General features: G+C 35.9%; 1 protein-coding gene across 1 annotated transcript in view; it reads left to right on the plus strand.

Annotated features, from left to right (window-relative positions):
• The window catches only part of ITGA8 (integrin subunit alpha 8), a 108,373-nt gene that overhangs the window by 38,426 nt on the left and 48,806 nt on the right, over window positions 1–21,141 (plus strand). The window contains exons 14-20 of the mRNA XM_062494601.1: window positions 3,348–3,393; window positions 5,280–5,387; window positions 12,608–12,663; window positions 13,168–13,322; window positions 14,479–14,616; window positions 15,089–15,156; window positions 16,111–16,258. Coding sequence (XP_062350585.1) covers window positions 3,348–3,393; window positions 5,280–5,387; window positions 12,608–12,663; window positions 13,168–13,322; window positions 14,479–14,616; window positions 15,089–15,156; window positions 16,111–16,258 — 719 coding nt within the window. The remainder of the gene's footprint in view (window positions 1–3,347; window positions 3,394–5,279; window positions 5,388–12,607; window positions 12,664–13,167; window positions 13,323–14,478; window positions 14,617–15,088; window positions 15,157–16,110; window positions 16,259–21,141) is intronic.

Consider the following 21,141-nt stretch of genomic DNA (forward strand, 5'->3'; position numbering starts at 1 on the left):
AATATGAGGAAAGAAGAACTGAAGTAGATGTTGTGATTCTTATACTTCTTAATATTTTTTAAAATTCGTTAATCACACATTTTAGTCTGCACTTTAAAAAAAACCCTCCTCACTGATGCAAAGGAGTAAAGGTTTTCATAGGCTTTTCTTCAGGCACTCCTTGGAAGTATTGTAAGGAGTTAAGCTGTTTTTTTTTTTTTAAGCTGGCTTCTTTTGCCCTGTAATTGCTTGTTAAAACCTTGTTTTTCAGCTAGTGACCTTTGCATCAGTGACATTGCATGCATAGCATTAACAAGTATTAATAAAGAAAACTTCTATTTTTAGAAGGGGAAAGTTGCCAAAATTCAGATAATTTAGACATCTCCTGCATTTTTTTCATATAAATGATTCGTAACTTTTCTTCTACGAAGCACTCAACAAATAAAAAACTGCTTATAAAAGTGCTCTGATTGGATGTGTATTCAAATCTCATGTGTTTGTATCAACATCAAAAATTATTTTTTCTAATTATGGGTGTAGGAGTTGAACCCCACAAAGCAATGAAAAAAAGGAAGAGTGAAATTGCTTCTCTGTAACAGAACAAGACAAAGCAAAGAAAAATCCCTACTTAATCTTTCAGTGACTGGTCTGCTTGAATATATAATCTTTATAATTATATATAATTATAAATATAAATTATAAATATATAAAATATTTAAATTTTATATAGAAACATAATTATATAATTATATATAATTATATAATATATATTTTTTTCTTTAAACTAGATTGTGGAAGTTACTACTGGTTATAAATATGGGGGGGGTTTTTGCATATTCATTCTTAACTCTACTTTTTCTACTCAGTAGTGTCATTTATTCAAGCTCTTTGGATCAAGATTAAGCATGGCGTGGACCAGAAAACAAAAGACATATCAGGGTAAAAGAGCAAGCCTCCAACTAAGAGCAGGATGAGCACAGCCCTGGCTGTCCTTAAAGTAGTCTCAAATAGGGCTTTTGTGGTGATGCCATGATTGAGGATCGTCATCCTCTTTGCTGTGTCTCCAAACCTGGCTGAAGTGGCAATGCAGAAAGACTGTTTATGGAAAACCAGTCTTTTGGTGGCCAAGGCCTGTATTTGTTCCTCTAGACTCATCGCCCTCTGTCTTCAAATAAGCTGGGCTCTGTACCAAAAAAAAATCAGGATTTAACCATTAAGCAGGTGTACAAAATCCTCTTTAATGTTTAAGTGGGGATGTTGAGATAGAGGGAACCTTTACACAGCAGTACATACTGAAATTGCATTCAGTCACACTAGTGAGGCCACCTGTATCTGAGAGACACATTCTTCTCACCTTCAAATTCTAACAGGCTACATTTTATTAAGCTTACCCAAGCTGTGTGTTTAATGTTTTTTTTAAGTGAAAGAGCATATTCTGAAGTCATCACTAGGCCAAGACCCGAATAAGTCTTGGATATCTACACCTGTTTTGTTTCTTACAGCACAACCCTGAAACCTTTTGAGTTATCCAGTCTGGAATGAACCAGTACATACCCTAAGTCAAGTCTGTTATAGAATTTACAAAGAGTGTTCAGCTGGGAAGCTCAGAACAGAAACCCTTTCCATCTTGTCTTTCACTTTCTGTTTATAACATAATGTTTCTTTTTCCTTAAGAAACAACAAACAGAAGAAAACCCCTCCAACACAAAACTCATAAAAATCCCTTAAAACACAAATGAAATAAAAAGCAACAAAATATTAAATATTTTGGAGGGTTACTAAGGGTGCCACTATAAGCGAGCTGCCAGGAGAAGTTCTGTTTGTGTGTGGTGCAGTCTTCATGATGATGGCTTTGTCTCATTTAGTTGTTTATTTAAGAGGAAAACATCTTTAGGTTTTGGTACTGTGGGCAAGTTGTCTATAAAAGCTACTAAAGATTATGATGCACACACGTCCCAAAAAGGAGATAAAAACATTTATTTTCATCTGCTATTTAAAGTGTTCCTGACTCTGAAACATCTTTCTCTAAGGCCAATGAAATTAGAAAAATGTAAATGTTGTACGAAAAGAGGATCAGACCCATAAACTGTCCATAAACTGTTCCTATTAGGATATTAATTAATGGAATTCAGTGAAGGACTGGCTGTTGCCCATGTGAAGCATTTGTTTAAACTTTTTTGTGAAATCCTGACCATCTGAAAGATGGATGACCACTAGAAAATACACTGCCAGCCCTGGACCAAACCCATCCAGATAATTAACATCAAAGCTTGGTATTTGCCTCATGCACAATGACTTCAGGGCTTCTTAAGCAAACCAGTGCTCCAACTATAGAAGCATCAAGTAAGGGTTTGTTTAGAAGCCTAAGTACTCATTTAACTAACTTATTTAGATCAATTTAGGTTGCCAGTGTGTACCACTGCAAGGTCTGTTGTAAGGCTCAGTCTTCTGAATTGTATACATGTGAGTCATGTTGAATGACAGCAGTAGTCGAGTGAAAGATGTGGCCAGACAGATTCTGGAGACTGAAAATGAAACAAAGCTCTTTCCAAAGGCAGAGGCAGCAGGAGAGTTGATCCTTTTTCCTCATGGCTTGACTCCAGTTTTTCTCCAGCAGGCCTGAATGGATCCAGCAAGCCAGTCTGGATCTTTCCAGAGACCAGGCAAAAAGAGGAAATATTCTGGCATGTAGATTCCCAGACCCAGGCCAATGACCATTGACAAAAACATGCCCAAGTCCCAGTGTAGCACTTGTGTTGTTGACTCCATCCATCAGGGAAAATGACAGCTTTGGGTGGATACCTGTTGTAAGCCTTAGCACATATTGCTACAATGCTGGAAACGTTAGAAGCGATCATATCAGCCATCCTCTGACCATGCATTGTATTTATTTGCACAGATATGTAATGCCTAAATTAATACACAAATTACTTCAAACACAAAGCAGAATGAAAGGACTGTCAGGAAGGAACGCCGTGAAGTTTCAACATGACTTACATGAAACTGGCAAAAAATTGTTTTGCTGCTCTTCATTTAATGGATAGTTAGATATTTGGAATAAAATGCATAGAATTTAATGGCATTTTTTCCCCCTATGATACAAGTTGGACAGAAGTGAGATTGTGGCATGTGTGACCGTGTGTTAAATAGTTTGGCAGTTACTGGTTACAACTGAGACATTTATGACATCATCTCTGACATGTGAAGTATTTTCTTTCAGGTACACTTGTGAAGAAAACTGCTTAGAAAGGAATTATCATATTTGTTTTATGTTACTGCAATGTTAATGTAAATAATCTAATTTATGATGGAAAAAATGTGTGGGAGATTTCTGTACAGCTATTCTGAAGCCATTTTGGTTTTTCCAGATTTAATTGTGGGTGCATTTGGAGCTGGAAAAGCAGTTGTTTACAGGTATGTGGTAAATACAATGGAGTTGATATTTTACAGCTTTTGTCAGAAATTAAAATTTAAAAAATGTCGTATTCCTGTTTCCCTGTTGCAGTGTAAAAGGTGGTCATTAGAGATGATAAATTAAACATCTTGTGAGAAATAAATGCTTTTTTCCCATGCTCAGAACGTGTAATTTTCAAAGAAAATTTCCATGCTTAGACTTTGCTCAAGCAGCTTCTGGAATGTTTGACTCTTTGGTTAATTTTAAATAAGAAATTTAAAGAGCATGGCATTGAAAATTAGTTTCTTTCCTGGGGAAACGGTGCTAGTGAGAAATTTTAAAGTGACCAATCTTCAGAGATTGTGTATGTTAAGACATGAACTATTTATTGAAAATAAAGACTGCTGCTTTCAGACTCAGTTTTTAAAAATGCACAAGATGCCATTTTACAAAACAAAAAGTTGTTGCTGACTATGGTGTTTCACTAAATGTGCTTTCTAATTAGATGTAAAATTTAAAACTACCAAATACATAAGCATTTGCATAAAGTCTGCTAATGCTCTCTTAGTCCAGCCATGCTGACAGCTCATTTCATTTAAGTATTCACCATCCATTGCTACAACAATGTAGTGATATTTCTGATTCCCGTCTGGCTTCTTGTTGTCTGTATTCCCAACAGCACCTGACTGAGAAAAGGCATATTCTACTTCCCAGCTGAATGTCTGTGACAGCATGATAATTTTGTAAAACAGGAATGTTAGCTCATCTCAGCTAACACTGTAGGTGCAGTTAGAAACCTGATTTTCCTTCTGTGCTATGAAAGAATCATGCAGATACTTTGCAATGCCATGAATGACTGCATGGGATGAAGCTTTGAAGAATTAGATCCACTCTGTATTTTCAATAACTATAAAATTTGTTCTATTTAATTTAAGAGAGTGAATAGCAGGAGGCCATTTCCTGGCCAGAATGTATCAAATATGCAACTTGTCATACTGTTGAAAAAGAATTTTATTACTGAAATTTTCTAGGCAAAAAAAAAAAAAGGTTTTCCCTGTTGCACAAAAGTGAAGAGAGAAATTTTATTTTTTAATTTCTTGCTGAAGTAATATAAAGAAGTAATCATAAAAGCTCAGATGCGGATTCAAGAAAGCTAGAAAACTGGGATTATGTAAGTTACTGTAAATAGTATTGCTGTCTTAAAACAAAAAAACAAACAGAATCTGGGCACATACTTATTATTTGTCTTCTAAAGTGCTTGCAGATATAGATTATCTCATCACTTAATAACAACTTCAGAGGGATGATTTCCATCACCAAAACTATATATTCATGTACTCAGCACAATTTACTGATTATTCCTGGTTTACAAAGTCAGTTGTCTCCAGAAATGTCAGATAGAGTTTACTTCATTACTCACCCAAGATAGTCTACACCAACTTCTATTATTTTTTTAAAACTCTTAAAACAGACATGGTAAATCTGAATGTATCATTGTTAATGGAGACAGTACAAAAGAAATCTGCAAGATGGCCAGAGGACTACTGTAAAAGCCAATAAGGCAAGCTCTGTCCCTTTGAGAAAACTCAGTGTGATGAAATGTGTCTGATGTGCCTCAGTCCTGGGACACATCCATTGCTTAACCATAGGATACTGTTTCCATGATGTGCTAACATGATTTTTTTGTTGTTGTTGTTTGTGAATTGCAGTAGCATTCTGATGAAGAAAAAAAAAAACAACAAAACCAGTCATTTTGGCTATGAGCAGCATTATCAAACTCTGTTCTCCCAAGCAGCTTTACATCTCTGGCTTCTTTGCAGCCATCTCAGTTTAGTGTTTTTTCTGCTGCAACTTATATACTTATATGGCCCTTTTGAACGTGGTGAACCTTTTTTCTGTCTCCCAGAGCCAGACCTGTTGTGACAGTGAATGGTCAACTTATTCTGAACCCCATGATTGTGAACCCAGACAACAAAACCTGTCAGGTCCCCGGCTCTCAGCTTTTGGTGGCCTGGTAAGTGCATGATTACACAAAAAATATCCTTATCCTCTTTCTCAAATAACTTCCTGTTCCTTAATTTTATTGCACCTGTTTTTTGAACGTGTTCAAAGTTCAAAATGTTGAAATATGCTCTGAGCACAACAAAAGCCCCCTACATAGAATTTTTTTTGGTATTTTCCGGTACTTAGCAGATTGTCCGACTAATTGTGGTAGCTAAAAGTTCAGTCCTTTGATACACTGAGTCTCTTTTCTTCCTAAGAGGATGCTCAGTGTCTCCTGCAAGCTGCAAAGTTATATGCAATGTTTAGATAAATTAAAAAGCTAAGACAGACAAAACACATAAATAGTAATGTTTGTTGACAAAATGTAACAGTGAAAGTGATGCAGAGCTGGTGGACCCACCATTTTCTATTAGAGAAAGAGAGATCTTAGTCCTTTGTGGAAGACAGAAGGTGTCTGGCTGGTCATCCTGAGGGAAATTCACAGGATGTTGTTTCGGGCTGTCTTTGGTCAGAGGAAAGTATTTTTTTAGCACATCACACAGGACAATGTTTCAGCCATCCTTAAAAGAGAAACCCTTAACCACAGTAGCATTTAACTTCGAACAGAAAAAAAAAAAAAAAACAAAAAAAAAACCAAAACCCCCTCAAAAAACCAACCAATCAACCAAAAAAACCAAAAAACAAAACAAAACAAAAAACCCCACACGCATAAAAATCCTTGGAGCTAATTAAAACTATTTAAAATCAATTAGAAGTACAAAATGCTTGCAGAACATTTGGAGACTATCTAATAGCACGTAACACCACATAAAGGCACATTTACCACACTAGAAAAAAGTCACTTTGAAAGGACCCCAGGAACAGTTGGCAAAAGAGGCTATTACAAATATATAAGATACTGTTTAAAAGTGGAAATCATAACAAATGAGGAAACTAAAGTAAAAACAGAGCATAAACACGTGCAAGTTGAATATAAGATAGGAGTAAGTCTTGCCAGAGAGACTGTGAGGAACAGATTTCTAAGATGTAAAAACATTAGAAGCAGGAAGCCTGCCAGGACGTGGGCTGGACAAAAACAATATTAAGGTGTAAAGGAGGACTCCAGAAGATAACATGAGTGCAGAAATTTTGCACTGCTTTTAAACTGAAAATAGTCAGAGGATTTCCTCACATTGGAGATGTTCTTTACAGGAGATTAATCCTAAAAAATCATCTCAAATGTAAGATTCAGCTAAATACTATTACGAATTAGTTGATAAATATGAACTGTAAAACATAATCATGAGAATCAATTCCTTTAAGATCCATGCAGGCTCTGAAAGGAACTAAACTCGGATACACTTAAACCAATAAATGTGTGGGCTCCCAAAGCATCTGGGATGGGGTTGTCAAGAGATTTTCACTTTCGTGTTGCTCTTTTACACTTAAAGGGACTTCTCATATTTTTTTATCTTGATCCTCATTTCTACAGCTAGTGTAGAAAATTGCCAGTATACAGAGCAGTGTAGAAGGCACTTGGTGGAATGATGCAATCCCAGAACTTTACAAAGCTTAGGCCTTTCTGGAATGTTTTGACTCAATTTTATATTGTTTTAACAGTTGGTGTAAAAAAATTGAAATAGTGACACTTGGCTGAAGCATGTTCATTGATCCAAATTATGTTGTTTCATAACTACAGATTTAAGATTTATAAAAACTGCCTAATGTGATAATGGAAAAAGATTTTGGAACTGTAACAGTTAACAACAGGTAATGAAAGAAAAAAGGTGTTTCTTTCGCACAAGAGGTAAAACTTCTCTCTTAAAAAATATTCTTGCTCTGAGATGTTGTTCAGAAAAGAAAGGGAGAAATGTGTACCCCTTGAACATTTTTTTTGTTTTCATTTCTCTGCTACAAAAAGCCAGAAGACCTTTGGTTCATATCTACAAGAGCTTTAATAGGAGCATAATTTAATTTCTGTCTGCTTTATTCTAAAATACTGTTCCCTAAAGATTTAGATCATGTTATGGAATGACTGAAGAGCAGCTGCTATTTTCCACACTGTAGTTTTTTTCCTTAGTTGATATAAGCTTGTATTGTACATATGAAAATAATTACTAGGGAAACTCCAACAGGCAAAGAATTCCTCAGTCCCATGGGACAGATTTCTGTATCTCTTAGCCAGCTGTGCAGCTTGTATAAAACTCTACTGACTGACACTGCTGAATTAGAATGAAAGGAAACCTCCTACCAGAAAAGTTTCAGGAAGTGTGTGTGCATGAATAATGTGGATTATTGTACGTGTCCAAGTATTAGGGAAATATTATTTCTGTCATAATATAAATTGCAAAGCTGAAGCAGCGGAGGAAACATGCACAAAAAGTCATTTTTTATGCACAGCTCAAAGAGAATTCTCCTGAACTTCTAGAAACATATAATTCGTTCTCTGTTGTGTGTAAAATGTGGATGTTTCTGAATTCCCAATACTAGCAAATCTGTAACAAATTCTGCAACTTTGAAGGTATTAAAGAATATGGAAAAAACCTTTTTTTTTCCCCCGCTGTGAAAAATGCAAGTTAGTATCTGTAAAAAAGGTAAATAAAGTCCTTCACTTTTCGAAACCTCTTTTCAAATCATGTGATTTATTATATTCAAGATTGGGTTCTAGATGTCAGGAGGTCCAATGTATTTATGCACTGGTATTTTTATTAGCATTTGAGGTCTGATTACCCACTAGCTACCTCATGTATTTGTTCTTAAATTGCATCTACAAAAGTTTTTTACTCACCTCTCAGTAATTTAAGGTGAATATTGTTAATTCTATTTTGTAGAGGAGCAGTAAGTCAGAGAAGTTACCTGACTTACCAAAAGTTGCATAGAAGTGCCCAATCATGATAAAAAGTTGATTTGTAGAATATATCATAGTATATATTTTGTGTATATATATATATATATATATATGTGTGTGTATATATATATATATATATATGTATATATATTTACAGACTTTTTTTTGTAAGTGCTTTTCAGGTTTGAATGTCTGATTTGAGATGTGCCTTGTAGGCTATCCACCTTCTGTAATTCCACTAAAACCAGAAGCAGAGTTCTTAAAATTTCTGATCTTCAAGTTCCTATTATCAAAAAAATACTTTGGAAAAAAAAATACAGTTCCTTTACCTCCTAATTTCTTACTGTTAAAGTAGTAATAAAATATTCACAATCTTGTGTCAGCTAGATTCAGTAAATGAGACATTTCTATATACTCTTTAAAAAAAGCTGAATACAAAATTCCAACCAAAGATATAAACCCCAAAAATACCATTGCAACATGTCCTAGCTGCATAGGTTAGATTGTGTTTCTACCTTTGCTCTTTTCTACTGCTGGTATTTTCTCATTGACCTAATTTGAAAGAGGATGTGATTCGTGCCCCATAGACATGGACCATGGGGCCATTGTTGAGATGAATTTGTGTGAGATTTTCCAAAGACTGTTGGCCAGCCTGAGTCCTTGGGTCACACAGCAAAGCCATATGGCCAAGAGTCAGAAGATGGATAGCTCACTCCTCAGGGGCTGGTCAAAGGGGGGCAGGCACGTGCTGTCAGTTGCTACCAACACAGCAGAGTTTCTGTACAGGAGACCTCTGTGTCAGGTTTTAGCTTCAGTAGCCCTAGAGACATCCAAAGGGCAGTCACTTGATTTATCTAGCAGCCCTAGTGCTGCTGCAGCCTGGCCATGTGATGTAGCTTAGCTATGAGATGCCTTCAGCATTAAAAATCTGTGTTGGTCACTGGATTAGACTTTGCCATAACAAAATCTAAAAGCAGAGCAAGTATTAGGGCATCATAATAGAAGTGTATTGACTTGTTTTTACATGATGTACTTCAAAAAGGAAACTGTTTAAAAGGTTGTTCATCAGTAGACAATAACAGCTTCTTCTCCTGTGGAGGTTTGTGACCTTGCAGGTTGGGTATCAGCCTCACACAGAAAGGAAGCCCATAATATTAAAGATTACCCTGCCCTTCTGCTAAGACATTATCCACTCTTTCTCTCCATCTGCAAACCTGGGTGCTAAAGGAATTGTTAGCAATGACAAATGACATCTGGTAGGATCTGCTAATGCCTTGCTTTTCACCTCCTAAAGTAAGTTTTCTATTTTTTTTTTTTCAGCTGCTAGAGTATCCAGACCAAAATAAATTCTTTCTGGTACTAAGTGCAGTCTAGCAAATATTATGCATGGATAACTAACTTTTCACCACTTCTGGTGATATTAGGTAATTTTATCAGGGTTAACTTTTGAAGAGACTGCTCCTATTTGTGCCAAGAGTAGTTTTGAAGAAAATAATATTTTCAAGGAATATTTGTTCTTGTAAAAATATTTTTGTCTACCCAAAAAACATAAAACTGTTTTAAACATACTGCTTTGTTGCCCTGAGATTCTCAGGAAAAGCTAGTGTGTTCAATTATAAGGCTTTCCCCCTATTTTGTAAGTGCTCTCAAATACTATGCAAAGCATAATCTCATAATGATGACAGGCACAGAATAAATGTGATGTGGGGAATCTCTTCAGAGAGGTAAGATTGATAGCACATAAAAAGTTCATATGCTTTAGTATGGTGCACTATTTCCCATTTGTTTCTTACTTGCTGAATTTTTCTTCCTTTGATTGTTAATTGTGTTGTTTGGTTGATTGCTCATACAAGCAAGCTCAAATGCTTAGCTCTTTTATTTCTTACTTATTTCTTATGTGCCTAGGAGTCAGATCTCATGTCTCTATAAAGTCGTTAGACTCCAGCCTTCTTTTGTGGTCTGTCTTTCCCTCTGCTTTTCTCTTTCTTGACACTAAAACATCCCTCAAGATCTCCCCAGCATCTTCTTGTTGAAGTGATGAGCAAATCTAAATTCGTCTAGGTTTCCAGTTGAAATCTTTGGTGTCTTTAGCACTGCTTCTGAATTAAATAATAGAATCACAAATGAGTGGCAGAATTCTGCTAAAACCATAGTCTTTCCTCTTGTGTGGCCAGGGTGTGGGAGATGATCCACTCCAAATTTTTGCTTTTTAGCTCTGCCATTCCCTCTTTTGACATAGTCTGCCTGGAATGGAAGAAGAAATTCTTGACTCTTACTAGTAATATTTAAGAACATGACTTCAGTTATCAAATATGTGTGATGAATTATTCTGTTTATTGCAGTAAATAAAGCATACTCTGAAATTGTTCTGTTTAACAAGTGAAGCATTCCAAGCTGCATTTTTGAACACAACCTTTTTTCAAACATAATAGGGTAAAATTTATGTGATTCCTCCAATGCAAGATAACTGAGTTTATTTAATATAATGGCAGCTCTTGAGTTTACATTTGCGGAAATGCAGTCTTATACTCTTGACATGTGAGACTGGCCTGTGAAGTCTGATGTCTAAATTTATGCAGTTACTCAAGATTTCCTCATTTTTGTTGTTTTGTCCTTGTATATTTGGAAATAATTTGTTCTTCATGTATTAACTTGTAATTGTAAAGAGGTAGGAATGTGAATAAATTTACAATTTCTGCATGTACTGGAAAGCCATCTGAAGGCTATAGTTTAGCAGAGATCAATGGCATTATGCCATTCTTTTTCCTCAAAAAATAATAACTTTTTTTTCCAAGAGAAGAGTTTTTCATTAAGGTCATGAGTGTGACACACATCCCAGATGTGGCAGTTTCATTATATCTGTCAGAGGAAACAAACATGCAATTAGAATGTGATTACAGGTTGCTTTAAAGGTTATGTTGTGATTTTGTTTCCACTGCATGGGAACATTAGTGTACAGCATAACAGTAGTGAGGAGATCAAGATCAATGAATAATGCAAATTCTTTTTTTATTTAACTCAAGCTGATTTTAATGCTGACCTACAATTTGTTGTCCATATACAAACCAAAATATTTTATGAAGCCATGAAAATTTTATTTAAGGATTATTGGTAACCAGAGACAATTGCAAGAATCACCTGAGCAATTTTGTTACATTGTACAGGGTTTCATTAGGAATTATGGTATGCAGAACTCATTCTGTGTGGCAGAAGACATCAGAAATAAAATATCGAGAACATCTTTCCAGTGACAGATTTCTTGTTTTGCCACTTGTGAGGGAAGTACACTCTGCTAATTGCACCAACAGACATAATTAATATTATTTCTCATATCATCCAGAGTAATTTGTGAAAACTTTTCAAAATGCAACTCAGTTAAATATTTATAAAACTTGCCTGGATTCCTTATAAAGTAACACTTTTCTGTAATTATTACTTTTTTCAGGTTTTTTTGAAATAATTTTTGTGCAAGTTAAAAGTTCTGATTAGAAGGTATCAGCAAATAAAACTATAAAAGGCTTCTCCTATCAGTTGTTGAGTATAACTGCAAATCTGTTGCCAGTCTTACACATAAATATTTCTTATGGGAAAGGACTCATCTATGGCTGAGGTGACATTTGTATAATCATAGTTGTGATCATAGGTGTGAGTATTTCTAGGCTCAAAAGAGATTGCTATACATGTAGAACAAACAAATTAAAAGCAGTATGATGTGTTGCTTTTTGCAGAATGCACTGCCTAATGTACTAGAACATGAATCACCAGTCTCTGTGTTCCTTGATTTAGGCCATGCAAATGCCACTTTCTGCAAAACTTAGCAAATTAAATGTAATACAGTTTGGTTGGTCTAAAGGCACAAAAACTGAACAATTTAGGTTTTATGGTTGGAATTAATTATAACCTATTGAAACAATGAAAATCCTATAGTAGTGCCAGTGGAACACATTGAGATCCTGAGTGTTTGAATTTGCTGGAAAGCAGCTTGAACATTGACAACATGCTCTTAAGATTTTTCTGGTTTGACCATGATGAACCAGAAAGGATTTCTGCAGGCAGCCTCTTACAGAGGTCATTTGCTGAACTTCAGCATAAAGGATTCAGCTTTGGCAATAATGTCAGAAGGGTCCTCTCCATGGGCTCTCTGGGAGCTACTGGGACCAAAGAATCTTCTCCATACCTTTGCCAGGAAGTATTGAGAGTCTGTCTTCTGTGATTATTGGTGAAGCCTAGGAAAATTCCTGACTTAGTTAGACAATAGCATAGGTAGATAGATACAATCTCAGTTAATATCTTTTTAAGCAAATGAAAATAAAACTTAAAAGATACTACTTGGGAACTGCTGATTCCCAGGTCAGTCCATTTTCTGCTAATAATTAATTACTTCTACTTTTTTTTATACGTAGCTTTACTGTAAGAGTCTGCGCAGATTTTAAAGGTCAAAGTATTTCAGATGAGATAGGTAAGAACTGTTTTATGTTCCTATAATTTACCCTGTCCTGCTCCATTTCAGGTGTATTTTTTTTTCCTACTCTTGGAAACACAAAAGGAGTGAGATCATTCTGAGGCAAGAAAATGCAGTTTAAAAAAAAGTACTCGTGTTTATATACATATATACATACATACATATATACATATACCTTTTATTTCTCATTTAAATGATTTTTGTTTCAGGCTAAGTAATTTTATAAATAAAGCCAAGAATTCTTTTTGGGGAATGCTCTGTTTGGAAAAAAAAATAAAAAGACAGAACTCCTGTACACATATGATCTGTCAACGAAATAAGAAAGCTTAAATTACACATCCTGCATAATTCAGATCAAAACCTTTTAAACAGACAGGTACTTAAAGCATGGATTAGTTTTTCTTGGAAGACTTGCTTAGGTTAATTAATTATAATATGTAATTAATTCTTTGCTATTTTCTTTCTGTTAAATCAATAACTAATTTGTTTTCTATCCTTTAGTGCTGAAAGGTGAATTGCAATTAGATTCATTGAAACAGAAAGGAGCTGTTAAGAGGACCCTCTTCTTTGATTACCATCAGTCACATCACTACTTCTCCATTGTGATGGAGAGACAGAAACAACTCTATTGCCAGGACTTCCTTGTTTATCTCAGAGTAAGTTGTTTAAAATATTTTGGACTTTCATCATCATTTGAGTCGTACGAGGGATTTAAAGATAATAATAAAAAAGGAGTCACTGGAAAAGGAATAATAATTTTCAAAATTACAGAAATGGGATCCAAGATAAGACTTCATCTGTATGTTCAGTATGTCCAGAGCATACTGCTACCCTGAAAAAATTCCCTGTATAAATCTTTGGCTCATCTTTTGTCAATATAAATAGAAAAGAAAGACTGATTTTGAAGAGTGTAGGATTTCTCTATGTAAAAATATATTAATTCCATGCTCTTCTGAAAATTCTGATCAAATACTGCATCTTCTGATACAAAAATGCAAGATTGCTTTTCTATTCTGGTATCCCTTTATTTTTTTTTAGTATTCATCGTGCAGTAAAAAACTAATCATGTTAAATATCATGCCAATTCAGGTTCAAAATATTTTAAAGGAGTCTTACCAGAAATGTTGGCCTAAAATTTATACATTTTTGAAAGTATTTGAAAGACATTTTAAATGTTCTTTGAAAAACTAAAACTATGGAATTGAAGTTGAAAAGGAGAAAGGGCCAACACTTGTTCACTCGCAGGTGGAGTTACCTTATGCAATTGAAGTAGATTGCATGTCTGATCCAAGAAATGCAGTGGGAGGTGAATTAGAGAAGTTTTAAGTATTATGTTAGGACATATCTAGACAATAAAGGTGGTTGAATTTTACCACTGATAATTCTTATAAATTCTTGGTTATGGTACAAACCAGCAATATTACCTCCACAAATCCACATATGCCCTACCTCCATTTCAAAAGGAAGGGGGGCAGTAGCTGATAGGAGTTGGTTCTGTGTGTCTCTCTTAAACAGCTTCATTTTAGGCTAATGCTTTGAAAAATTTCTGAGTCTACTCAGTTCAGCCAGCTTCTTCCAGATGTGGGGCTGTGGAGGCAATGTGTTCTGGGCATTCCAGTTACTGGTGAGTCACTTTGCTTTCCTAATGACACCACATGCAGCCAGAATTTGGCCAGCATCTGTCAAAGAACCATGTCTTTAACTTCAATAAAGACCACATCGTTATCTTCAGAAGTCTGAATCTGTTGTCATACCATACCAACTGAAATAATCATAGCAAACCATTGTTTTTTTATTATATGATTGTCACAGGATGAAACAGAATTTAGAGATAAATTATCTCCCATCAATATTAACTTCAATTATAGTTTGGATGAGTCCAGTTTTGAAGACAGTTTGACTGTGAAGCCAATACTGAACTATTACCAGAAAAACTCACTAGCAGGGCAGGTATGAATTTTGCATGCCACATTTTCTGTATATAAACATGAAAGCATTAACGAATATTATGTGTGTCATCTTCCTTTAAAGAGAGTATCACAGCCAGAAATTACACAACAGGGATTTAATTAATACACAATGTAGATTGAATATAAATACAGAACCAACAGACCTTGGAAGTATTTCCAAAACTTTCTTGTGCTCATAATTTTGATTGCCTTCTAGAATAGGTTAGCCAAGTTAGTGTGGGAAAGGGTCTGAAGAGTATATTGTTCATATAGGACATATTTACCATTTAAATAGTCTCCAACCTCCAACTACCATGTGAAAAGGAACTTAAAGAAAGGAGAAAAATATTTAAATTACTAAGGCAGCGCTAGTGGTATTTAAGACACTTGGGTTAACAATATTTAATGAAGTGATTTGGACTTTGAGGCATGTATTAACTGTAATATAAGTTTGTTACTTTGCCATTATACAGGCTTACATTCTGGTTGACTGTGGGGAGGACAACTTATGTATTCCTGACTTGCAGCTTTCTGCTGTGCCGTAAGTTAAATGAAAGAAATTATGTTGTATATAAGAAAGTCCAGAAACTGTTAACTGTTGCAGCAGAATGAAGTATGTAAAACACAGTTCTGTTGTTTATTGTAGCTAATCATTATTACCTGATTTCCAGATTTTAATTTGCGCATCCATTTCAGCTATAAAACCAAGAAATGAAGAAATATACACTTGCAAACCACATTCATTATGTTTAATGGTTATCATAGAAAATATACTTTGCAGGTGTTTGTTAGGAGTGCTTCTAGTTCTCTGAAAACCAAGAGATTATGCAAATTGTTGTTCATAGGGGGTTTCAAGTTTTTTATTTCAGTGTGCCAGTGACTTTGAACTTGGATATAATTCTCCTGAACTCAATACATAATGAAGTAAATTAATCTCAACATAAAAGTTTCAAAACATGGCAGCAGTTTCTCCTATGGAGGGGTATGCCAAGCAGGATATGCCAACAATATGCCAAGCAGGACAAGTGGGGAATGTGTGAGAGTTACCTGACTCTCATCAGAATCAGTCTGTAGCTGTGAATCAAAGAGGTACAGTGCCATTGAAGGTGTCAGGAGAATTACAATGGACATGAGGAGACAACTGCCACCTTCATGTCCTCCAGAAGACAATGCTGATGAGACCCCTGTGGCAAGAGATTCCTCCACTAAAAAATACTTCTTGCTTTTTAGAAAGTAGTCAGGCTCTGAAATGTTATACCAATTGCTTTCAAGTTTTCTGGTAGTCCATTTTGGCCATGGTGGTGCTTTCTGTTGACCTCTTTTCTACCCAGGTTCTGGTATACTTTTTCACAGGGTCATTTTTATAGAAAATGTTTTATTTTGTGCTCATTTTCCAGAACAGATGCTCTGAGAGCAAAATGTCCTTCTGCTTTATTCATACATAAATCCTAACTGTGCATGTTTTAACTCCTGACAAGTAGTATGTTCTATACAGGGATACAGATCAGCTAATAATTGGAGAAGAAAACTGTGTCATGCTCATAGTAAATCCAAGGAATGATGGGGAAGGAGCCTATGAAGCTGAGCTACATATAAAGATTCCGCCTGAGGCAGATTACACTGGAGTTGAACGCAACAACAAGGTAAAGTAAAATCAAAATGTTAGTGATAATGAAGCAGAGATCTGAGAGCAAGGATAACCTACATGGGCTGTACCAACTGAAAGCAGTACATAAAGAGGCTCCTTTCAGGAAGGGAGATTCCATCACCTCACAGCTATCCTTGCTTGCACAGCCTAGGGCAAAGATAAGCCATGCCTCCAAAAGATGGGAAGGACAAGACCATTCTGTTCAGACCCAGCACAGGTACAGGTACTTCCCATCAACTTATTTATACTAGACAAATACTATCACATTTCTTCTAGGAATAAAGGTATCGATTTTGAACCAGTAAACAATACCAGTAGCAGAAAGTAATACTGCCAAATTCTCTTAGTGCTTCCAGCCTGGGATCCCATGGTACCAACTCCCAGCCAGTCCTAATGAGCCCTGCTGACCCCCAGACACTTGGACACTGCTGTCTCCTCTTACAGCACACCAGTGTTTTACCATTATTAAGAGTGTCCTAGTCTCCAGTATACTGAATAGTTGGACATTAACTGCAACCTAAACTTGACGAAGTTGCTTTCCCTTGTTGTCAATTATTTTACGTTACGAATGGACCAAAAATACAAAATGAAAAATGTGCCAGTGTTCACAGAAAGACTAATGTTGACTGAAGTCCTGCTGAGCTGTACTGAACATGCAGTGTTTTTCCTTTTTTGGATTTTTTTTTTTAAGAGTAAAGATTAAACACTATCCTGCAAACAAGCAGAGTGGTCATGTATTCTCTGTTGGACAGCAAGTAGAAATTGCCTCATCTGCACATGTATCTCCCAAACTGCTGTAACATGATCCTGTTAGTGCCTGGAATGTTCAAAAGGGCCTCAAGGGTGAGAGTGGGAGAAAGCAAGTTAATTTCCTTTCTGAAAGCAAATGTTTTTAAGGAAGTTGTAAGTAACTTATGAGGTAATTCCTTATTCTCCTTCTGTCAGTGACTTTGGGATTCTGACCTAGTTTGAAAAAAATTACAAGAAGTAATGCTGTCATCAAAGATGATAGAAATTCTCTGCAACCTCACATCTCAGAAACATATCTTAAAGACACCAGCCTTTTCCTACTGGCTGTTCCTTCTATTCTCTTAGCAAAGCCTCTGGTTTTTTGGACTGTAATCTACAAAACTGAAGTTCTCTTTAATATGCTACAAATGGTTACCTTTTCCTTCGTTCCTTTTTAGAGATCTTTTCACTGTTCTTTTGGACATTACCAAGGTGTCAGAGGAGGCACTGATTCCAAACCCCAAGCACATATTAGCACACATCAGTTATTTGAAGGACCTGGGGTTGGGAGTGGGCAAGAGGCTGGACATGACTTGGCAATGTGCACTCAGAGCCCAGAAAGCCAAAGGTATCCTGGTCTGCATCAGGTCTTCCAGTACTGGAAGGGAGTCTAAAAGAAAGACAGAGAGGGATTTCTAACACTAACCTGTTGTGACACGACAAGGCAGAATAAATTCAAACTGAAAGAAAGTAGGTTTAGATTAGATATTAAGAAAATTTCATGGCTGTGAGGGTGGTGAGGCACTGAAACAGGTTGTCCAGGAAAGCTGTGGATGCCCCATCCCTAGAAATGTTTAAGGCCTGGTTGGATGGAGCAACCTGATCTAGTGGAAGGTGTCCCTGTCCACAACAGTGGGGGTGGAACTTAAAGGTCCCTTCCAATCCAAAACATTCTATGAAATCATTCAGAGCTTTTTATGATTTTTAGGAAAACTTTCATTTTATAGTGCCAACACAATAGACTCAAGGAGAAAGGAAGGAAAGAATACATGGGAGATTCTGGTGCTTTGGAAGAATAAAGAGAAGCTAGAATGTATTGAGAAGGATTTTTAAAGTTAGAATACTTTTTCTTTTGAGGACAAAATTTCAAAAACCCAGGAAACACAATGCAACTACTTCATTCTTTGCAGATTTTGGGGAAGATAAATGCCCTTCTGACAAATCCAATTCTGAATCCTTGTAGTTTATAAAAAACTGCCTTCCTTTTGTCCAGATTTACTTAGTCCACTGCCACACATAATTTATTTCATATTCTTTGCTTTTCATACTTACTCCTTTCAAAAGGATATCATCATATTCTTTCTGAGAAGGATCAAAACATTAGTCCTACTTTCTACATAATTTTTAGTGTGTTTGTTTCTGCATTTCAAGGACCATTTTCACAAGAATTACAAATGGTACTGAAAGTAAGTTTATTCTTTCTGTTGTTTTTAAATGGTAAATGTGTGTTTCTTAAAACTATGTTTTTTTTCAATATTATGGTTCCATTAAGTAAACAAAAGTATTAACTTCTAAGTGCATTTGGAAGAAAATGGATACTAAATTTCTTCTAAAATTTTCTAAATGCAAATTTTCTGTTACTAGGATGACCAAATTCTTAGGGGTCATAGTATAAATGAGGGACTCAATTCATTCAACTTACAGGGCTTTGACAAAACACAGCATATTGAACTGACAAGATAACAGAAGAAATTATCACACCGGATGCTGTAAACACTGAGGTATACGGAAAAAAAATGTGTCTTGGTCTGCAGGCACTTTTTGAGGCATGGACTAGAGATGAAAATTACAGTTTTCATGTCAGTTGCAGAGGAGTCTGGATTTCAGTTCTTATTTTTATGTTTGTGCTGTATCCTGACAATGGAGCATCTGTGACTGTTCTTGAAATATAATTAATTTAATGCAGACTTAATTTAATGTCTGTTTCAACAGACAGGTAAATTTGTGGTAGAGCCCATTGCAATCATGTTCTTAAAGCTCCGCCTCTAGAACTGCATTTCCTCTCGGTTGCACCCATATTTACAGTCCTCTGTGTAGCTGTTTTTCTCCAAACTGCAGAATTCCTGGTATTAAGGTGGAGATAAGATTCTCCTCAGAGCCAACAAAACAGGTCGACTAATACCAGAACAAATGAAATGTAATCAGCTGAATAAATTACTTGATACATTTCTGATGGCACTAAAATATCTGTAGAATCAAATAATTAAATTACACTGTTATAATTCCAAAGTGACTGTATTCATAGAGGATATTTGTCTCTTGTGGGGTTATTCTGGATTTAGTCTATCTAATAAAGAAACACACATTAAAGTGCTTAATAGAGAAGCACCTTAAGTGCCTCCTGTCCAGCGTTGCTTTTTATTCTTTATTTCATGTTAACAAAGTATTGTGTTATTCTATATCATTTGAATTACACTTAGAAGCTGTTAAAGTCAAAAACTTAACTGAAAATTCACTTGCCTTCTACCTCCTCCCTTAAACTTTATCCAGTATAGTGTTTGACCTGGCTCAGTTGACGTTATCATCTTGTCTCAGACCTTAATCTATAGAACATTGCACACAGACTGTGGAACTTCATAAAAAAATTAACAAATTTTTGCAGAAATTTGATCATATGCAAGTGGAGAGGCAAGTGAATGTGTGTCATGTTAAAGTTTGAGGTCAGGGACATGATTTTGGAGCCTCATCGATTCCTGCAGATGCTGACACTTCTTCTGTCAAAAGCTGAGGATTGAAATAGACTTTAAATTACTTTAAATTGAAATTACTTTAAATGAAATCAAGTGTGCTTTTCATCAGTTGTATTGTGGAAACACTTGGAAGGTCCAGAGATGAGGTAAATGAGAAATTACCACAGCTTCACTAGTTCCTGAAAACACATTTGCTTATAAGAACTGTTCATATGCAGTAGCTGTGAATTTACAGAAATCAGTTGCAATGAAGAAAATATACCCACATTATATTACCTCATATTTCCAGGAGTAGATCCAGAGATCCAGATATGCTGCTGTATGGTACATTCTTACTACAACAGTCACTAGCATGACTGTGTGTTTGAACCCAGCCATTGCCTTAATAATTGTGCACTAATCCTTTGCTCCATGAGAGTTGCCTATATTGAACAACTCAATCCTGCCTTAGTAGCAAAACCTGGGACCCAAATTCTTATGGAATAATTAGTAAATCAGGCAAATACAAAACACTAACAGATATTTGTTACATACCAAAAACATGTATTTTGGCAGAACTGCCTCAGCTCAGGCTGGAAACTGCAGAGTGAAGATTGCATCCAAATAGGTATAGCAACGGATAAGCTCTGAGCCATTTCCCCCATGCCTTTCTGAACAAAAGTAGGGCACTCTTAAAATAAGAAAAAGACCTGGAGCATTCTTGTTTTACATGGAAATTCTTAGACTAAGTACATTGTGGCTGACTAGATGAGACATGATTTGAGCTTGGTGAAGGCAAAGACAACTCTTCATGCATCAACTAGATACATCCATATCAACTAGAAGATGGTACCTAGTCTATCCCCTTTTCCTCAGAAAATAAAATTGGAAGGTGATGGTAAAGGAAAGAGGAAGTTTTTTCCTTGCCAGCCTGTTGTGTTTAACTGTTGTGGCATCAATTGATCACTACAAGCACAAAAAAGAGTTTCAAGTTTGTAGACTCCCTGGATTTACTTAAAGCGTCCATTCACTGTCTAGTTAAAATGCATCCTAGGAGCACACCTGTTAATTACTGAGGTTTTACTTCTGCTCAAGACTGCCAAAAAAAACCTATGTGTTGCTGAAGAAATGTGAATTGCTACCAGTGTCAGGTAGAAGGGCTTTGTGGCAAACGCATCTGGCTGAGTTACCCGTGAATGCACTGATACTGACGATAGTAGGTGTACAAGTCTCAGCTCTTGCTGGCTTCCTGCCTGGTTTTAATTTTCCTATTTTGTACTTAACCACCTCAAAAAGGTGATCAGTGCAAAAACAAAGACAATCTCATTATGGAAGGAATTCTACCACAGTTGACCTTTTGTCAGATCTTCATACTGCACAAATTAGCTTTTGTGATGCTGGTCATATAAATTCTGCACCA

Source organism: Cinclus cinclus, chromosome 1 (assembly GCF_963662255.1).
Source record: "Cinclus cinclus chromosome 1, bCinCin1.1, whole genome shotgun sequence".
Lineage (NCBI taxonomy): Eukaryota > Metazoa > Chordata > Aves > Passeriformes > Cinclidae > Cinclus > Cinclus cinclus.